The 22380-nt window shown below is 35.7% G+C and overlaps 1 protein-coding gene across 4 annotated transcripts in view; it reads right to left on the bottom strand.

Moving 5' to 3' along the window:
• LOC150101033 (putative E3 ubiquitin-protein ligase RNF144A-A) overlaps positions 1–22380 on the bottom strand; it is a 100012-nt gene that overhangs the window by 56984 nt on the left and 20648 nt on the right. For 3 of the 4 annotated variants that reach the window (XM_090401310.1, XM_090401307.1, XM_090401309.1), the window contains exon 2: positions 15146–15851. In XM_090401310.1, the coding sequence (XP_090257436.1) occupies positions 15146–15784 (639 nt within the window). In that variant the 5' untranslated portion in view covers positions 15785–15851. The remainder of the gene's footprint in view (positions 1–15145; positions 15852–22380) is intronic. The other variant, XM_090401308.1, reaches the window with a different exon arrangement.

Genomic DNA, 22380 nt, shown 5'->3' with positions numbered 1-22380 from the left:
GGAATGCACCATATGAGAACAGGTTGAAGATTTGTGGGTTGCAGAAACTAGTTGATAGGCGAAAAAGGGGAGATATGATTGAGACATTCAAATTGCTAAAAGGATTCTATAGGATTAATTCAGATGATATTTTTGAGATCAGGACTGGTGGTGGGAGAACTAGGGGACACCCATGGAAGCTGGGCAAGAGTGTGGTTAGCAGGGGTGTTAGAGCTGGGTTCTTTACTTTTAGAGTGGTAAATGAGTGGAATAAGCTGCCAGAGTCTGTTGTGGGTGCTATGACAGTGAGCGAGTTCAAGGCAAGGTATGATAGATACTGTGAGAATGTTGAACAGCTGTGTGAACATGATGTTTAGGGCCTCCCTCGATGAGTCTAAGGACTCCTGGAGTAGCCCGTGGTAATAATAATAATAATAGTATACCGAGTGAAAAAACTTCCAACAACTTTCTCTAATCCAGAGTAATTTAATAATAAGGTGTGACACTTTTTTGGCAACTTGTATATGAAAATATGACTTCTGCATTAGTTCAACCTTAGTATCACCTCTGGGTCTGGCTCCCACTGAAGAGACCTCAATAAAGGTCGAAACTGGTCTGGGTAGTGACCTTCCCATAATGCATATCATTATAGATGTCCACAAGAAGATGTGCTTTGCATAATGGGATACTAAGGCAAGTGATGTGAAGTCTTGGCTTCCTTATATGAGTTGCACCAGTCCTGAAAATACTTCAGGCAGAAACTTTGTTTGCTTACACTGGGATAAAGGATTAAACCAAGTATATAGCTTCTGGTGTTTATACCATGAAGCACTGTTTTATTCTTCTATGCTGAAAATGATCTATAACACGCAAACTGAAATATCTATAATTTAATAGTATGAACTGAGTAAAATATTTCTACTCTGGTTATGAGCAAAATTATTTTTACTCTGGTTATGAAAAACCCAATATTAGAGGAAGAAAAACTTTGCCATCTTCATATGAAACTAGTTGACTCACTTTCAAATGAAAAAGCTCTTATAAAGGTTCTTTATGTCCTAGATGGTATTTGAACCCAGGTCTTTCTAACAAAAGACTCATTACTGAATGAATTATAGAGGCATCATGCACTTTTGGGAACAGTGACACTAAAAATGCTGGTAAAAAAATTGACCAACTGCATAAAGCAAATAACCAGTAATGTAGATCTCCGTTCGTTAATAGTACAATAAATGATGAAATACATAGCTAACTGTACCTGATCCTATAATCTGTATGGAACAACACAAATCATGTGCAAATATGACATGCTAATGGTAGCAATTCAACCAAAATATATCATTAGGAAAGGGAACAAAAAAAATCACCTTCATACACACATTTAAAAATATGTATGTAAAGGTGATTAATCAAAAAATTTTCCAATTTCTTTGATAAATATATAATTTGCTTTTTGTTATGAATACATGGATTATAAGTCTTAGGTTTTGAAATGCGGAAGGCAAGCATGGAATTCACAGTACATATCTGAATATTGAAAGAGATAAGGAATCTAGAGGTATTTATGGACAAGAACCTAATATTTAAGTCCCACTACTACAACTATGATTATGATGACGATAATGTGCAAAAGGGATTATTGTTCTACTATACAATATGGATTACTGTGTGCAGGTTTGGTTACATGTTAAAGATGGCATCAGATGGAATATTATGTATGAGAGAAGAATGAGGGAATGTCATTTCAGAACCTGATGAATAAGTGACATGGCATGCATAAGGTAAGGAGGTTTTTTTTTTAATCAAATTAATGTAGATGAAATCTTTTGATGAATGAAGAGAGATCATAGTGGTTGGGGGGGGGGGGGGGACAAGGAAGGTGTAAGCATGGGATAGATTTCTTGCATGGAGGAAAGAATGCATTACTCAAGAGAGTGGTGAGTGCAGAAACAGTAAATGAATTCAGGAGAGCTTGATAAACTTTGCGAGTGACAGCTAGGACCTTCCAGTGATGAGTCTATGCCTCCGTGGAGGTCTAATAATGATAAGCGTAACAAGAGCAAAGAAGGTGATCATTATCAAACATTTCAATTATGATAATATGGATTATAAAGAGGAAACAATGTAATAATAACAATATTTTGGGATTTCTTCAAAAGATAATTATCTTACCTTAGGTAGCACATGGTGGAGGAACACTGTACACAAGAGTTTTGGATCTGGTCATAGTGTCAAAAGATGTGTCAGTGAGATGTTCTTCTTACACTTATTAGTGAGAGCAAGCATATGGTAGTGACTTCAGGGATGGACAAGCAATTTTGATAACTCAAAAGCCAGTCTGGATATAAGAGAACTTGAAGGAATGAAAATCAGTAGTATATGGAAGCTGGTTAAGAAATATTTGCTAACAGCACAACAATGTTCCATCAACACTGTCTGTAACTCTCTATATCTTTTCCATAAATAGAGAGGGGGAGACCATTTGCATGAAAAATATAAAGTGTTCAAGCTGGAAAGTGACCAGTATAATATGAAAATGGAAATATGAAACAAGACCTGTACCATAACCCAAGGGCATTCCTAAAGATTTTTTTTTGTTATGTGACCAGTAAGAGGATAAATTATTGTGGAAAGATAATTCCAAGATGATGATGATCAAGGCAGTGATACAGATGGTACAGCAGAACTGTTTAATGATTGCTTTATCAGGATATTTTAATCTGGAAAGGTTTTATTCTCAGAGAGCTAAGGGAATGGAAGTACATATTTGGGAATGAATACATACTTCCATTTAAGAGGATATGCTAGAGAAATGACAATCCCACTGAGATTTACTGAGTCCCCAAGAACGACAAAGTAGAACTACTGAACTACTACTGTCAAAACTGAAGTATTGAACTATAGACCAATTTGCATTTCTTCAGTAATAATTACATTTTTAAAACTGGTAGGTTGATTTAACTTCCTGTATGGAGCCCATGTTTGCTAATGAGATTAAAAAAATAAATAAATAAATAAAAAAATAATAAATAAAAAAATTCACATTTTACGTCCGTAGACGCTGTATAGTCACTCCTATACCTCATCAGGTTTGGGAGTGATGCCTTCTGCTAGAAGTGGCATGATCGCAGATGCCCTTTCCATACATAAGACAATCACAAACATCAAGGTCCATGGTGGGATTCAAACCTGAAGCCTCTTAGCTGGAGAGTAGATATGCTAACCACTAAGCCAAGAGAAGTTTTGGAAGCTGTTGGACTTTCAAATCAGATTTTCATGAATTTAAAGTCCAGTACATATAAACAGTGACAAAAAAACTGTTGGATTAAATATATGCAAGAATATGAACAAAACTATTTGTTGCTGTAGCATAAAACATGTCATATCTCAGTTCTGTGGTTGTTAGATTTTAGATAAATGCAGACCATACTTTCCCACATCATGGTCACTTTTAACATAGATCTTTGGGCTTATTAAGCAAATTTCCCCTCTGACATTTATGATTATTCAGAATCACCATTTATTTATGTTATTTTTCAGGGTTTCAAAGGAAAGAAAAATATTCAAATTAGATGGCACTGCAGTGAGTTTCTCCTCTTTCACCCCTGCTAACCAATTTCTGTATGGAACGTCTATAAAACCATGCACTCAACACAGCTACATATGTAGCTGTGTTGCGTGCATGGTAGATATACAACAGTATAGTCATGCTATGCAAATGATGCAAGTGCTATTTAGTCTCATGATCCAGGCATATTAGATACATTTGCAATACACTTTAACAGTCGACATCCAAAAATGCACTTATATAGAAAAAAGAAACTATTTCCTACACACACACACACACACACACACACACACACACACACACACACACACACACACACACACACACACACACACACACACACATTTGAACAAAGACCTAGAGCTATTTGTTCAAATGATACAACCATTGCTACTGAACTTAGGTACTGGTTACAAGCCCTAGAAAATAGACCAAATACTGCATGCCCCCCCATCCATCCCTCCTGTAACCAAAACACAAGATCACAGCAAAATTATTCCCATCCCTTATATTCAAGATAATACTTCAGAAAAGACAGCTAAACTTCTCCATAACACTCTCAAAACAGAAACTCTATGCCAGTTTCAAACCGCACATCCAACCAGCAACCTTCGTTCATTTTCCCGGGTATCAGCTTCATCCTCTTGCACATCCTGGAGTGTATAAAGATGCTTGTGCCTGCAGCTTAGTCTACTTAAGATATAATGGTAGACATACAAACATATCTGCCTTAAGAATACATGCAATTTATAGACAAAAAATACTAGTGGTGGTGGGCAGTAGATGGCATTGGTGTAGGTGATGATGGTGGTGGTGAAGACAGAGAGTTGAAGAGTACTGTACGCCCACAGATGCGAGACCCTTCGACACTTCTGCGCATGTCCAAAGAAGGAGAATCCATTCCGATAATAGGGTAATCAATCCGTCTTGTGAAATTAGTTGTTTTTTATTATTACACATTGGAAAATTAACTTTCCTTTTATGACCATTGTAGATTTTAAAGTGGTAACTATTTTGCTTGTATAACAGTTAGAAAATTTTACGTATAAAGCACGTGGTTTTGAAAGTTGGTGACCAATTCGTACATCCTTTATTTCTTTTTCCCCTTCAGCATGAATTGACTCTTCTTGGCAGGTTGCCAGAGTAGGCTCTCTCGGATCTGTGGCCGGACAGTAGGTGCTCTCCCTCGATGAGACTGGACTTCTTGGAAGTGCCACTTAATAATAATAATGTTAACACATCAATCTATTAACATACACCTTAAAGAACACAAAAACTATATCTGCAGTCATCTTGGAGGACCAGATTATGTTCCATATATTCCTTCACACAAAATTAAATGGAAGACAACTGTGCTGCATAGAAGCTATTATAGATTATAGGTCTGTGAGGCTATTTTTAGAATCAACATCAACTATGAGACACATCCCCTAACCTCAACAAGTATAACCACATTATTTGCTAAAGAGACAGTCATTCTGTAAACACACTTAACTTAATTGTTATCCAGGTCTAGAGGATATCTTGTTAGAAATTAAGTTCCCTTCCTTTTAGTCAGTATTTGAATTGTTTCTACAACAGATAATACCGGCCTAGTTGGCCGAGTGGTTAGTGTATCCACTCTCCAGCCAAAAGGCTGCAGTTCAAATCCTGCTGTGGGCATGGAGATGTTTGTGATTGTCTGTGAAAATACTAGTGGTTGTGATAGGCACTAGATGGCGTTGGTGGATTGAGTCGGTGGAGACAGAGAGTTGTAAAGTAGGTACCCTCCCTCAATGAGTCTTTGGACTCCCTGGAGGTGTCACATAATAAAATTAATTATAATAATCAGAAGGCTTCCAAATTAGTATGTAATCATGCTGCAAAATCATGCCTGAGAGGAGTCTGAGTAATGTATGTGACTGATACAAAGTCACAATATGGTAAGCAGAATGGGTTATCTCTGTATGGGAAGCATGTCCAAGAATATTTCTCCCAACTGCTTAGACTTGTGATAGTAATTTATTAATTAACATTAGGATCAATTAAGTTCAGTCCCATGTATTATGTGAAGGCAACTTCAGATCTCCAGAAAGCAAAAGTGGTGGTGTTATTTTTTTACTGGATGATGATCATCAGCTATGCAGTTGATTGAAGAACCAGATAGAGCAAGAGAAGCTGGAATGGAGTTATACGTGTGGATTGTGCATATTGGTCAATATTTCCTCAAACTCTCCAAAAATAATCCTGTCTTGGATAACTGTAAGATTTAAAGGAAATTAGAAATGATGGGATTTCTTAAAGGAGTTAGAGATAACTGGGAGGAGACCTCCCATAACATTGAAGGAATGCAAATTTACACAGGTTCATATTTGATGTTCTGTTAGAAATAGGTCAGATCTGGATGTCAGTAAATAGTGATGCAAACTGTTTACATTACTGCTTAAGCCATGAATATTGATGTGGAGGTTTTTTTTTTGTGTGTGTGTGTGTGTGTGTGTGTGTGTGTGTATGGATTTTTGTTATGGTTTTGTGATGATGGTGGTGACAGTTTGCTGTAGTTAGTGAATTAAGTGGTGGAAACAGAGAGTTGTAGAGTAGGTGCTCTCCCTTGATGAGACTTTGGACTCCTTGGAGGTGACACGTAATAATAATGTTAACACATCCATCTATTAACATATTGTATGATTCCTTCTATCACAAAGGTGGCAACTGTGCCTTTGTTTGATCTGACATCCCATGCCAGAGAATGCCAAAACTGAAGACCTCTGTTTTGACTTTTTTTGCCTGATTGTTACATTCATCTACAGTCTCATGCTCTCCAAATTATAAAATCACTTGGATATCTTCAACTTTCTATCACTAGCTTCCCTTTTCACTGATCAAGTTAGAAGAGAAGCAGAAATATTTATTGTAAACAACCACCTAATTTAAATCATCTATCTATCCAACCAAAATACCAGATAATGTTCTCCACTCTCCCAACATCTTTGATATCACTCTTCTTAACCAGTTCTCCTTCCAAATATACTATAAAGGTCACCTGCTTTCTTTCAGTAATTCAGACCATAATCTTATAAAAGCTTTATCTTCCACAATACACCTTGCACTTGGCTGTTCTCAATCTCATGTTCTTGAGCACCACAACAGCTTAATGGGATGATAGCTGGGACTTTTCCTTTCCAGGGTCAAACTACTGCTTTCACTCTAATGCAATAAACATTTGCTCTAAGCAAATTAATGAAATTAACTTGCTTATAGCAAGTGTTCATTGTATTAACTTGGATTTCCCATTATCCAACAGGTATGCAGAGGTAGTCAAAGAACTCTGGCTTCATTTTCAGTAACTGACAAATCCAAATCTGACTTTGAAAGGCCAAATGCAGAAAACTTGCTTCTTCAAAATTCTAGTTGCTTGCAAAGGCATCAAACATAACTTATTATCTGTACTTCCTACTCTTTCTTGTCAGAGAACTGTTGCAATTATATCTAAAGATAAAGCTCACCTTCTGGCATTAATTTTCTCTCCAACTTTTGCAAAAATTAACAAGACAGATCACCTACTACCATACCAGGAGTAGTATACTTGTGCCTGCCATGGCTTTTCACTAAAAAGACATTAGAAAAATCTTGAATGCCTTAGATTGAGTGTTCCTGGCAAGATTTATGTAAGTATACTTGAGAAACGGTTGAGAAGAATTGTGGAAGAAAAGCTTAGTGAAGAACAAGCTGGATTCAGGCCAAATAGAGACTGTCAGGATCAGATCTTCACTTTACGACAAATAGTCGAGAAAGCATGGGAATATAACAAAGATCTGTATTTAAGTTTTGTGGATTTGGAAAAGGCATATGACAAGGTGCCAAGAGAGAAGCTATTCAATACGCTGCAGTTATATGGTGTCAATGGGGCATTATATCAAGCAATACTTAGTCTTTATTTGAGTTGTAAGTCAGCAGTTAGAATTGAAGGAAGTACAGGAAGATGGTTTAATGTTAAATCTGGTGGGAGACAAGGATGTACATTATCCCCTCTGTTATTCATTATCTATATGGATCACATTATGAAGGAAAGTGGTATTAAACCTGATATCAAAATTGGAGATGTTAATGTCAGCTCTTTGCTTTATGTGGATGATGTTATACCTCTAAATAAATCCGCTACAAGTCTGCAAGATTCTCTGACTAAATTGAATAGCTGTTGTAATAGATATGGTATGAAGGTCAGCAATAAAAAGACAAAGACAATGAAAATAGGCAGAATCATTGAAAATGTCAGCTGTGTTGTGAATGGAGAACCTGTGGAACAAGTAAAACATTTCAGCTACTTAGGCACAATTTTTACTGAAGATAGTAAATTAAATATAGAAATAGACAACAGAATCAGCAAAGCTGGTATGGTGGGAAGTCAATTGAATAAATTCATATGGAATAAGAGAGAAATTAGTCAGAACACTAAATTAGCTGTATACAAGACAGTGTTGAAACCAGTTTTAACTTATGGATCTGAGAGCTGGGTCAGAAGTAAAACACTTGACCAAAGACTAGAGACCGCAGATATGAGAGTCCTGAGAAAGATTATAGGCGTGAACAGATGGCATCAATGGCAATATCATATTAAAAACGAGGATATTAGGAAAGAACTTGACATTGTCAGCATCCAGGAATGCATTAGTAGAGCTAATCTCAGGTGGTATGGTCACTTAAATAGAATGTTAGAGGAAAGATTAGCAAAACAAGTGTTCTCTGCCATGTTGGCAGGAAAACGACCCAGAGGAAGACCAAGATATAGGTGGATTGATATGGTACAAAGTGCCTTAGACGATAGAAATATAAGATCTGATAATGTTGGAGTCTTGACAAGTAACAGACTGATTTGGAGGAAAATTGTAGATAGGAAGTTAGTAATGATGTAATTTTTTCATGTAATACTGTCATATCCTGTACACACCTTGAGGGTACATGGCAGGAATTTGATGATGATGATACAAATAAAAAACAAGTCCTCTGATTTTGTCTTGTATCATTTCTGTGCTTTTATACTCAGCTGAAGCTTATCTCAATACATGAAAGCAAGATTATATTCAGTACCATTCCAAAAAAAAGTCTGCAATCTAAATCAAAATTTCCAAGAAATTATATTCTTGTTTAATCCTTTATTAAAGTGTAAGAAAAAAGAAACTTTGTATGTGAAATATCTTCATGACTAGGCTACTTTTATATAGTGGTTGATGACTTCTCATCAACTACCTTAGTATCTCATAAAGCAAAGTACACTTCCTTTTGGATGAGCATAATGCTATGTATTTTGGGAAGGGCTACTACCCAGACTGGTTTTGACCTTTACTGAGGTCTCATCATCACCGTGAACCAGGATATTCTGAGCCTGGCTTCCACTGATGAGACTTCAATAAAGGTCATAGTTATCCCTCCCATAATTATTATTATGGGTTACTTCATGGAGTCGTTAGACTGATCAAGAGAGGCACTAAACATCATGCCAAGCAATATTCAACATTCATGCAATTATCTCATATTTTGCTTTGAACTCATTCACAGTCATGGCACCCATAACAGACTCCAGCAAACCCATTCTACTCATTCTCCACTCTCCAAGAAAAATCTAGACACCCTTGCTCAGTTTCTAAGGATGGTCCCTAGTTCTCACACTGCCAGACCTGTTCTGAAAAACTTCTTCTGTATGAATCTTGTGAAAACCCTTCAATAATTTGTCTGTCTCAAACATATGTAAGCCACAAATCTTCAACCTTTCCTCATAAGGTTCATTCCACAGACCTGATAACATCTTGATCCCTCGCCTCTGGATCCTCTCCACCTCCTCATTCCCAAGAAACCCAGGTGACCAGATTTGCATGCAGTAGTCAAGATGGGCTTACTAAGGCTCCATAAAGAGGTATAATAATCTGCTTGTCTCTGCTCATCAGGATATTCTTCATTATGCTGTATTAGCCACTTCTGCAATATGCTCTCTAAACTTTAACTCCCTACTCACTAACACTGACAAACTCCTGGCTCCATCAATTTTCTAGAGTACAGTTCCATCAATGTGGTACACAGCAGTAATATTTTCACCTCAAAATGCATAACCTCACTTTGCTACATTAAACTGAATTCATTCTACTTTGCCCAGACTGCAATCTATCCAAATCACCCTGCAAAATTTTAACAGCCTCTGTATTAACTATTGCTCTACCCAATCCTGCATCATTGGAAAACAACTGAATAGTTCCTCTCAGATCCTTTCCTATGTCGTGAATAAATTAAATAGCAGTAGCTCAAGAACAGAGCCCTGTGGCATGCTGGTAGTCACAGGCCTTCTACTGGACTCAACTCCTGAATAAACTACTCTTTGATATCTCTCCATCAAACACCCTTTTCTCCACTTCATCAATTCTATATCCATCCCCATGTGCTGCAATTTACTGTTAGAATTTCATGTGGTATCCTGTCCAAAGTTTTTGCAAAATCCAGCAGTAACACTGCAAATTCATTACCTTTATCCAACTTAGCTCCACTGTATTATGAAATGTGAGCAAGTTACTGAGGCATGACCTACCCTTTACAAAATCATGCTGATCCCCATAGAGGATCCCATTTCAGACTATCCATTCCTGTATTCTGCTCTTGACTAATTTCTTCAGTATCTTGACTACAACTCTTGATATGCTGATCGTTCAGTAATTTGTTACATCAGTCTTGAAGCCTCTTTTATCATCCCCCCCCCCTAGACTAACCCAGAGCTGAGATTTAGATTAAACAACAGTCAAAGGCTCTGCGAATTCCCTAGCAATTTCTCATAAAACTCGAGCTGATATACCATCTAATCCCATAACTGTATTCACATCAAGGTTCTGTAATGTGCTTTGCACTTCCATTTCATTCATTTCAGTTTCCATATAAGCCTTTCTCTCTTGTTACTGCAATGTCTCCACCTGGATGATATACTCTTGCAAAGTGTTCACTTAGTAATTCTACTGTTGCGTCTGATTCAGTTACCTCCCTACTGCCAGCATTCATTAAAATCATTCTGCCATAAACATTTTTCCTTTTACTTGCAACATACAAAAAGAACTCTCTGGGGTTATCTGGCCTGCACTGCTAATTTTCTTTCATATTCTTTATCTTTCTTACCACTCTGGTGTACCCCTCTAGCCTGTGCTCTGTACTACTCATGTGCCTGCTAGTCACCTTTCTCCTTGTATTAAATGATTCATCCATTTAACTCACACTTGATTTATTCTCCTGACTTTAGGTATGCATTCTGTTATTACTTCCCTCAAACACTCCTTTACCACTTCCCATGTACTATCAACATTCAGCCTTTGCAGTTTCACATGTCATGGCACTGATCCAAACAATCTTCTAAGCTGGTAAGCTGGTCATATTTACCAGCCTTGTAAATCCATATATATTTCCTTCTTAACTGAAAATTCCACACATTTAGCTACTTCCCACATCCAGACCATACCTTTAAAAAAAGATTTTCATGCTATTCTCCAATGGGGGGAGGATAATACTTTATCCCTGTTATTATTATTACATGACACATTTGTGGAATCCAAAGACTGATCGCTAGAGACCACTTCTCTACCATCAAACACTTTCCACCATAATATAACTAATACAGAACCAAAATTTTGATATTATAATAGCTATATTACTAAACTGATAAAAGGCTTAGAAGATGTTAATCTTATCTTCAGCACAAACTGACTTCAGTACACACTACTATAATTAAAAGAAGCAACTCTGAAAGAGAATCTGCATGTTACATTTCAGTATAATATAGTATATTTTAAGGTCTCACTAACTATTGTTTTGGGTCCCATTTCCATTTGAACCCTTTTCTGAAGCCCAATGTCAGCAAAAACTCAACTGTATCTTACAACTTCTTATTCTGAAAGTATATACTAGCTGAATGTATATATATTAGCTGAGTGGTTAGCATATCTCCTCTCCAACCAAAAGGCTGTGGGTTCGAATCCCATTGTGGGGTATGGATGTTTGTAATTACCTGTGAAAATACCGGTGGTGGTGGACAGTAAATGGCATTGGTTGAGATGACGTGGTTCACTATAGTTGGTGAATTTAAGTGATGGAGCCAGAGAGTTGTAGAGTAGGTGCCCTCCCTCGATGAGTCTTTGGACTGCTTGGAGGTGTCATGTAATAATAATAATAAATGGCATTAAAAACTTGGATATCTCAGTCTAACAAACTTACTCTAAATTAGAAATCACAGAATTGTATTTTCTAATACAGTATGTTTCACTATACGTTTCAATAAAGGAACACCGTGAGCAGACATATAGATACAAAATTAATAACAGAAAACTCATATACAAAGTTATTTAATAGTATAATTTTCGCCTGTGTGTCACAGGCATCTTCAGTACATTTTAAGCTCAAATTAAACAAGAACTGACAATTCCAAAAAGCACCACCTAAGTAGCTGATGGAAGATAACTAAAAAGGTCAATAAATTTCCTAACAATAAAAAAAAAAAAAAAATATATATATATATATATATATATACAATAAAAAGTTAGGAAAGATTAGCTGATTTATAAAGTACTATCTCCCATAAAGGGGATAGATGTAAACCATCGGATCTGTTTACGTTAGGAAAATGAAGTAAAGTTTCACATGTTTCTTTATAAAGCCGTTCCATGAGGAACCGGCTTTTATGAAGGACTCTTGTCTTTTTTCAATGAACTCTATGTCTAGTGAATATGGCATGTTCTGCTAGTCCAGACTGTTCAGGTTTAAAGTATTCAATATAAGATTGGTGTTCTTCTAGCCGAATAGAGGCAGATCTTCCTATTTGTCCGAAATAAGATAATCCACAATTGCATGGAATCTGGTAGACACCTGGATAATTAAGATGTGGAAGCTTGTCCTTAGGAGAAGTGAGAAAGGTGGAGATTTTTCTAAACGGTCAAAAGACAACAAAAATATTCAGTGGTTTTAAAACTTTATACATTCACTAATGCCTTGTACATAAGGGATAGGAATGCGTGTTATTTCTTCTGTATTTGAAGAGGAAGACATATTAAAATTACTCAAAGCTCTTTTGATGAAGGAATTCTTATATCCATTAGATAGAAAGGAAGAAGTAATATATTGCAGTTTTTTCGGTAAAAGATCATCTGAAGAACAAAAGGAGTGGGCCTGATGAACCAGTGTTTTAATAGTTCCTACCTTTTGACTGGGATGGTGATGAGATTCAGCATGGATATAATGGCCTGCATGAATCTTCTTTCTATAGACTGAGAAATGTAGGTTACCATCTGGTTGATGAAGAATTAAAAGATCCAAAAAGGTTAACTGCTTATTTGAATCTACTTCTAGGGTAAACTGGATCCTTGGATGAAGTGCATTTAACTTAGTGAGAAACTGTTGAAGTTCATCAGAAGAGCCATTCTATATAGCAAAAATGTCATCGACATATCTGAACCAATGAGTAGGTGTGGGAGAAATGTTGTCAAAGATACGTTGTTCAATATGTTTCATAAAGAAATTGGAGATAGCAGGAGGAAGAGGATTGCCCATTGCTGTTCCTTCAATTTGTTGATACAACTTATTTTTAAAGGAAAAATAACCAGAATGTATTACAAAATCAAATAATTTTACAATGTCAGAAGGAAATTCCTGTTGCAGTAATTCAATGCTTTCAGAAAGAGGCACATTTGTAAATAAAGAAATAACATCTAAACTGATCATGATATCTGAAACAAGAGGAGAGTAAATTTGAACTTTCGGAAGACCATACAATCTAGGTGGATGACTGAAGAAGGTTTTAAGTTTTTTCTTTTGATCTTCATTCCATGTAGATACATTATCTATAAGAGAGTTAAGTCTCTTCAATTATTATTATTATTATTCTGGGCAACTCCAAGGAGTCTACAGACTCATCGAGGGAGGCCCTAACATAATGTACAGAACAACTATTCGACATTCACACAGTATCTATCATACCTCACCTTGAACTCATTCACGGTCATAGCACCCACAACAGACTCTGGCAGCTTATTCCAATCATTCACCACTCTCCAAGTAAAAAACCTAGCTCTAACACCCCTGCTAACCATATTCTTGCCCAGTTCCATGTATGGCTCCTGATCCTCCCACCACCAGTCCTATTCTCAAAAATATCTTCTGGATTAATCTTATAGAAACCCTTCAGTAATTTGAATGTCTCAATCATATCACCCCTTTTCCACCTATTAACCAATTTTTGCAACCCACAAATCTTCAACCTGTTCTCATAAGGTTCATTCCACAGACCTGGTATCATCTTGGTCACTTGTCTCTGGATATCCTCTCCACCTCCTCCCCATCAAGAAGAAACCCTGGCACCCATATCTAGGCACAGTAGTCTAGATGGGGTCTTATCAAGGCTCGATACAAAGAAACAATAACTTGTTTGTCTCTGCTTGTTAAAAGTATTTTTCAGAAACCAAGTGATTTGATGAGCTGATTTAGCCACTTTTGCAATGTGCCTCCTAAAAAAAAATTGACTCCCAGCAGGGTCCAATGTAAGAGGCCTATAAGTGGAATAGTCGCGAAGTAATAGAGACATTTTCTCTCATATTCCTTTCTATCTTGAATAACTACAGCCTTCCCTTTGTCAGCTTTCGTAATAATTAAATTATTGTTGTTCTTCAGTGATTTCAATGCTTTAAACTCAGAGTAAGAAAGATTATGACGAAAAATCTTGGCATTAAAAAGAATTTTTGCACATTCAAAACGTAACCTATTGGCTATTTTTTGGGATAAGGATCGAATACCTCTGACTATGTTATGAAAAAAATCTATCAGGGGAACCTTATTCGGTGCAACGCCGAAATCATATCCCTTTGATAAAACAAAACGTTCATAGTCTGTTAGTGGAATACTTTAAACCTGAACAGTCTGGACTTGCAGAACATGCCATATTCACTAGACAGAGTTCATTGGAAAAAGACAAGGGTCCTTCACAAAAGTCGGTTCCGTGAAACTTTACTTCATTCTCCAAACTTAAATAGATCCGATGGTTTATGTTTATCCCCTTTATGGGAGATAGTACTTTATAAATCAGCTAATCTTTCCTAACTTTTTATTGTATATATATTTTCTTTTCTTTTTTTTTTTTTTTTTGGTTAGGAAATTTATTGACCTTTTTTAGTTATCTTACACCAGCTACTTAGGTGGCACTTTTTGGAATTGTCAGGTATTGTTTAATTTGAGCTTAAAATGTACTGAAGATGCCTGTGACACAGGCAAAAATTATACTATTAAATAACTTTGTACGTGAGTTTTCCGTTATTAATTTTATATCTATGTTTCACTATATCTATAGTTGACCAAAACCACACAATAGAGCTATGCCATACTTTTCAGCCATGTAGTATATTTTAATAACATTCTGCAAGAACTAATCTTTAGTTTGACCATTAAAAATGTCAGTTGATAAAATACCAACATGTATTTAATAATATTTTTAACCTTTAGTTTTTATTAAAACTGCATAGATTTTTTTAGTTTACTAGTTTCCTTAATTTGTGAGAATATTTAATCATTTATGAAGTTTTATCTACAAATGTTTTCCTCAAAATTACTTACTGACACACAAAATGCACAGCCACAGTCTTCTAGTTCATACATTTCAGAAGCAGGAAGCATAATAAGACAAAGTTTACATAACACTAGATGGCATACGTTCGGTACAAGTCCACTCACTCTATTTTCATTATAATCTTCTGGTGATGACATACCTAATATTTCTTGTTCAAATGATCCTTTCACACTGCTTGTGCTTGGGCTAGTTCTTAGTGATGGCATAGTTTCTAATGGAACATTGTATGTGTTCTTAAGAGCTGGCATGGAGTTAGTGGTTTGAGGCATAAGTCTATAAACATCTCCACTACTAAAGGAGGTTTTGAACATACCAGAAAAGTTATTTATTTGATCACAGTTAGTAGGTGTTGCTTTACTCCTAGATGGAAGTAATCGCCACAGAAAAAAATTAGAGGTACACTTCTCATTGTCTTTGCACCTGGTCATGCTATTATCACAGGATTTGGATGATGGAATGGTATTTTTTAGGACGGTTTTGTCCACTTGAGCCATTTCTTTTGCACTTTTACTGCTTTTGCTCTTCTTCAATAACCATCGTAAGGAAAATCTGCTACTCTTAGAATCAGCTGTCTCTCCGCTGCAACATTTTTCATCTTTGGAAGGCTTTCCTGTTACTAATGCCATGATGTGCCCATATAAATGGATGCAATACTTTTCACACAAGTTCTCAATTTTTAGCCTGATCCTGTTTCTGAAATAGAAATACAAATTAATCAAGACTAAATGAAACAGACATATTATACATAACTTAGAAATCATCAGTTCATTCTTTTAATTAAGGGATATCACGACTTTTCACACAAAGAAGTAATATCATACACTGTTGAAGAATTCAGCAATAACGGACATGAGTTAATAAAATCAGAGTCCTAGCAATCTGAAATCCTGGAAATTATTTTACCTCCTTCTCAGTCTTCCAAGCTTGGTGTCAAATGGTATTAAATGTTATTCACTTATGTTGACCTGAATCTAAGAGTTTTTTAGTTGTCAAAACAACTGAATGGAAAGAGAGAAAATGTAAAGGTGAATGAAGAAAACTGGAATATTAGGATGGATATATGAGGTTTCTAAGGAGAGTGAAAGAACAACGGTAGGTAGTGATCAGTGTGACCCAAATATGACGGACAACAACAAGATGAGATGGCTAGTTATGGTAATAACAGACAGTGCAATGGCAGAACTATGCAACAAATGAAAAGCTTGTTAATCTGTTAAGATAGATTTATCTGAATGAATAGGAGTGATGGACTACATTTGAATGTGACTGATGCAAGGCATTTGGAGAGGCTTTATGGGGAGAGGGATTAAAACTGAAGTGAATGAGATATGCAGTATACGTGATGATGATACTCCTACTAAAGTGAGAATAGTTATATTATGATCATTAAATATGTAATATATAAAATTTTAGCCATCTTTTTTGTCTATCTATAGTATAAATAAAATATTTTAAAAACTAAATATTTCATATTTATTAGGGAAAGGATATAATTTCCCATTTTGCCACGATGCACAAATGTCTCACAATGGCATACGATTTTTCAGTCCTTACTCTTTCCTTCAACCTTCTTACTTTTCATCCCTTACTTGGGATCATGCAGTATGGCAGTAATATTACTGGCTTGTATTATATGCCAAAATCAACAAATTCAGAATGTTCAAATAGCATGACATGACTCAAAAGAAAATAAAAGTCATTAAGAATGCAAAAGTTTGTATACTCATGGATACTTATTACAATTTTTAAGTAGTATAATGATCCCAATTTATAAAAAATGTTATTCAAATGTTTATAATAAGTGCATCTTCAAAGGTAATCTAGAATTATAATGAATTGATCACTATCAGTGCAAAGGAAGTCCATTTTTCTTATCAATCAAAACTGGCATAAAATGTTTTTTGAACCTAGAATATTTTAAAGTAAAACCTCAAACAAATCAAATGCTGATATTGATATTCAAATATGATTCTAATAAGTATCAGAAGTATTATTACTTAAGAAAACTTAAACCTTTTTCTTTATATGCATAGCTTCTCTTTCTTAACACTTTTTTTGCAGTATGCAAGCTAATTTGTACATGAGATCATACATATACAAAAAATCAGTAGAGATTTATGAGCAGTACATTATATTCTTATGTGAACTAATCTCTCTCTACAGTTCTGTTATTATGGATTCACACCTGTGAGAAATATTTTTGTTTTAAATAACTATAAAGAAATTTAGATGAAATAATTTAAATTTCTAAATTTTTAACATTGTACAATTATTATGTATAATTACTATCCACATCAGATTATAAACCTGTGATTCAAATAAAAATTCTACCCTAAAAAAATAAATAAACAAAAAAAAATTAACTATGCTAAGTACTTACTAGGTAGCTTTCAAATATCAATCATATAACCAAATTACCACACACAATATATGATTTTATTAATTTTAAATTATTATTCGAAATATTAACTTCCAAATTAAAATTAAAATGACAAAACAATTTTTCATCCAGCTATTGTTATGGAGTTAAGCACTGAATTTTCAAAAACCATATTTGCATCTACAAAACACTACTGAAGTTTAAATAATTGAATACAGGAGAACAAATATATATGTAATTTCAATGCTGTCTACTTGGTAGGAGTTAAACAAAAATAAACTGCTATAAATTAACTCACCACACAGGAAACCACATGGGGAGCAGACATAAATAAAATGTCAGTGGATTGGTTCTATATGTATCCACATTTCTCCACCGAGCTTTCGCCTGTATACTCAGGAGAAAATGGCACAAAAAAGTAATCATGCTTTCATATATGTCTACCATATTTTTCCAATTCTCCAGTTTACCGAGATCCCTGAAAAACCGAACAGCAGCTCTTACTGGGACATTGGGAATACGCAAATTGCATGCCATGCCAAATGATAAAAGGTGTCAATTATCAGTTTCCTTTAAAACTCAATTTTTAATAAAACGTGCAATCGATGTAGTTATTGTAAACAATAATAACTGGAAACAGTGCAGTTATTATTATTATTACGTGAAACCTCCAAAGAATCAACATAACATATCGTAGGAGGACACTACTACATGCATATGCCCTCCTACTTAGTTCTACAACACACAACCACTATCAACGCCATCTATTGGCAATCACAACTACCAACGGTATTTTTTATCTGTAAATTGCGTGTGTTCTGACGGTCGATTGACTGTACGCGGAATCAAAAACTCGAATTTCCAGCAGAAAAAACCGTGCTACCCACCGTATGAGATCGGCTAACTCACCTTTAAATGAAAAACTTACATAAAGATCTCGCTCGTAAAACGAGAATCGAACTTGGACCTTTACCAATCGAAGGGGGCAATATACTGTCGTTCTTCCAAAGGCACTTTTTTTTTTTTTCAAAGGCACTTATGTTTAGAATCATATTAAGTTATTATAAATACATAATATACGTTTACGAATCGGCATAATATTTACGAATATTATGCGACTACTTGTTAGTACCACTCCCAACCGACCTGTCGCCTAGTCTGCCGCTGGGGGAAGGATCGACCATCTCGGGGGTGCAATGCGCCCGGACCCCCACGATTGAGTGGGCATAGTCGGTACACATTTGCGGAAACGTATTATATTTCGAATGTGTTTTTTTTTTGTTTGTTTTCCTGTGCCAAAATCATTTGCAGGTAAGAGGTTTTACAATATGTTTATTTCGAATCCTTTAATTTTTACCTTTGAAATATATTTTAGGGCCACAAATGGTTTCTTTCACGCGGGCCCCTTTATAGAGAAGGCCGGTCCTGGATGGGGGATATATTTTTGGTTGTAGAGGCGTATGTTCACGGGGCCGGTTGGCCTGCTTGCAGGATGAAAAACGCCAGATAAACTGGCGGAACAAACCATACTGCCCACGCCCAGCTAACTTGGCTATGCCTGAGGAAGATTTCAAGTTCCTCACGTCTTCGACGGGAATCAAACCTGGGACACTCCTTGCCCAGGCATATGGTTGCAAAGCGCAAAGCCACTAGGCTAACTGCGCGGAACGTTCTATCTTATTTAAAAATTTATTGATAAGTAATAAATCTTAAAACAAATATTTATATAAAATTATTGGTTTCAAATAAGAAAAAGACGAAGTCCAAAAGCGTATCCCAGGAAGACGAAATTTTAAACTTTATTATTACATAATTCTCTAAAAGTCCAAAAACTTTTGCAGTAGAGCATCCAGTGCAATTTGCCAATCATCCCCACTACTTAATTTTTTATCTACACACTACGCACCATCTTCTTCTTGAGTATTCTGCAATTGAGCAGGTTCTTCTTTTAGTAGCAAAAGCTTTCCTACCACTCTTTTCTGTTCTGAGCCTTCTCTTGTCTCCATTCAGCATGTCATCAAGCATTGTTTTCCTTACTCTTCCTCTAGGTCTTTTTCCATCTAGTTTTCCTTCGATGACATCTCTGAATATTCCATTCCCTCTCAGAATATGTCCGATCCAGTGTTCCTTTCTTCTTTTTATCCTCTTTAACAGACTTCCTTCTTCTTCTTGTACTCTTTTTAAGACCTCTTCTTTAGTTATTTTATCTGTCCATTTGATTTTTTTCATTCTTCTCCAAATCCACATCTCAAAGCTTTCCAAAATCTGAATTTCTTCTTTCTTCAGTGTCCAAGTTTCAGCTGCATGGAGGGCAACACTCCACACATAACATTTTATTAATCTTTTCTTTGGTTTTCTGTCCATTTTACTTCTGAATAAATTCCATTTTCTATTAAAGGCATCTCTTCCCATCGCTATTCATACTTTTATGTCACTTTTACATCTTCCACCACTGCTAATCACATTTCCTAGATATTTAAATGTCTTTACTTGATTCAGTTTTTCCCCATTTATTCTGATATCTATATTTGCCTATTTCCTTGCTGCTATCATTACCTTTGTTTTTCTTATGTTAATTTTCATTCCATAATAGATACAGGACTACAGTAATCTGTTCAACAGATGTTGTAGTCCTGTTTTAGTATTTGATAGTAATGCCTTATCATCTGCATATCGTATTGCAAATATCTGTCTACCTCCGATCTTTATCCCTTCTTCTGAATTCTCCAGTGCTTCTTTTAACATTGCTTTGGAATACATGTTAAACAAAATTGGTGAGAGAGAGAGACAGAGAGAGAGAGAGAGAGAGAGAGAGAGAGAGAACAGCCTTGTCTTACTCCCCATCCAATGATACCTGGTTCTGTTGTACCATATATGTCTCTCACCATGGTAGTTTGTTCAATGTACAGTGAAATAATTAGCCTTCTGTCTTTCCAATCTATATCAATCTTTTCCATTACTCCCACCATCTTATCCCATTTAACAAAGTCAAAAGCTTTTTCAAAATCTATATAAGAGATATTAACTTCTTTATTCACTTCTAGACTTCTTTCACTTACTATTCTTAACAGTCCAATCGCATCTCTTGTTCCCCTACCCTTCCTGAAACCAAACTGATCTTGTCCAAGAAATTTTCCCACCTTAGATGCAATTCTCAGTGTTAGAATTCTCATAAGTATTTTTGATGTATGGGAAATGAGGCTTATTGTTCTAAAATCTTTGCAGTTCACTGCATTACTTTTCTTTGGTATAGGTATACATATTAAGGTCATAAAATCTTTTGGTGATTCTCCTTTGTTAAAAATTAAATTTATTATTTTGGTTATTTCTTCAGTTACTTTCTTCTGAAGTTGTTTCAGGAATTCGCCATCTCACGTCCACTAAAGTACTTTTACTTTGATAATTGTATGTGTGTGTTCGCCTGCTAACAAATGAAAAAGCACATATTCGATTACTGTCAGTCAAGATTCTTAGTCACGTGACTCATTTTCTCATAAGGAAGTAGCATGTTTTTTTTTTTTTTTTCCTGTTTAAAGTTTTAGTTCCCACAAACAAGCAAACCCGGAAACACAATTGAAAAACAAAAATATGTTTATATTCTCTCATGATGAGTCCTGGTTCTTCATGAAGGTGTCATGTGATAATAATAAAACAGACACTTTTTTTGTTTTCTAGAGCTCTATGCTGGTATTTAGTAAATATCGCAGCCATCAAATTAACAAATGATTACGTGAATGTATTTTTATACGAGTTGCTTCTACGAAAGATAATAAATGTATCGTAGCTTAGTAAGGTGGGTAGACTAACAGTTAGATAAGCCAATGTATATACTCCAAACATTACACAGTAAACTTTATTTAAATCACTTCAAGCTTCCAGTAACTACAGCACCGATCTCACATCTTTCTTTCCTCCCTTTCTGATTAACGGTTACGCGTAGACCTACACTACGTGCAGGTATTCGAAACCAAATCTGACGGAATAGGTTGGCTAATTCCTATTCCCGAAGTGTTCTCTGTCTGTATATTGCGTGTGTTCTTCCGGCAGGTTGGCTCGTCTTTTGAAGGACGAAAAACTCCAGTTTCCAGAAAAGAAAACACCCTCCACCACCTTATGAGACCAGTTAACTCACCATTTGCTTGAAAACGACTGATAAAGGTCCCTCACGTCGTAGACAGGATTTGAAGATATTTCAAGCCAAAAGGCTCGTCTAAACAAATGAGCTACGAAAGCTCATTTGTTTACGATTTTACATCACGTAATTCAATTCTGCCACCTGAAGACATTAACAGACATCGATGTTCACTGTGATATTCGAACCCATGGCTAGTTGAGTTAGGAAATGGATATTCTACCACTTTGCCAATAAGCTCTCTCTCTCTCTCTCTCTCTCTCTCTCCCAGCATTATCGTTTTATCCTTTGCATCGGACTATCATGCCTGTATCAGTATATGCAATTATTCATAAATACATTATTATATATACATTTGTAAATACATTATTATTCTATTTAGATGGCTCATTAAAAATATTGTCTACCCAGAAGCCACACATGGCATGGTAACATGCCATGTGTGGCTTCCTGTTCATCCTGTATGAGCAGAAGATAAGGCAAGTTTATGAAGGGAAAACTGCACATACTCAAGCCTCTCGTCTTCCATGGCGTTGCCAACTCAAAGTTAAGTGCCGCGATTCCTTAAGGCAAAGAACGTTAGGCTTTGAGGAAAAAAGTGAGAACCATTTGAGAAACACAAGCTAGGATTAGGAACATCAAACTGCAGTAATTTACACACTTTTGTATCACTTTCATCTATGTATGCGTAGGAAATTCGCACCAAACTT

Source organism: Typopeltis vanoorti, chromosome 12, assembly GCF_054136105.1.
Source record: "Typopeltis vanoorti isolate ZY-2024b chromosome 12, IOZ_Tvanoo_1.0, whole genome shotgun sequence".
Classification (NCBI taxonomy): Eukaryota; Metazoa; Arthropoda; class Arachnida; order Uropygi; family Thelyphonidae; genus Typopeltis; species Typopeltis vanoorti.
Note: the sequence above shows the minus strand (reverse complement) of the source record. Positions and strands in the feature narration are given on the sequence as shown.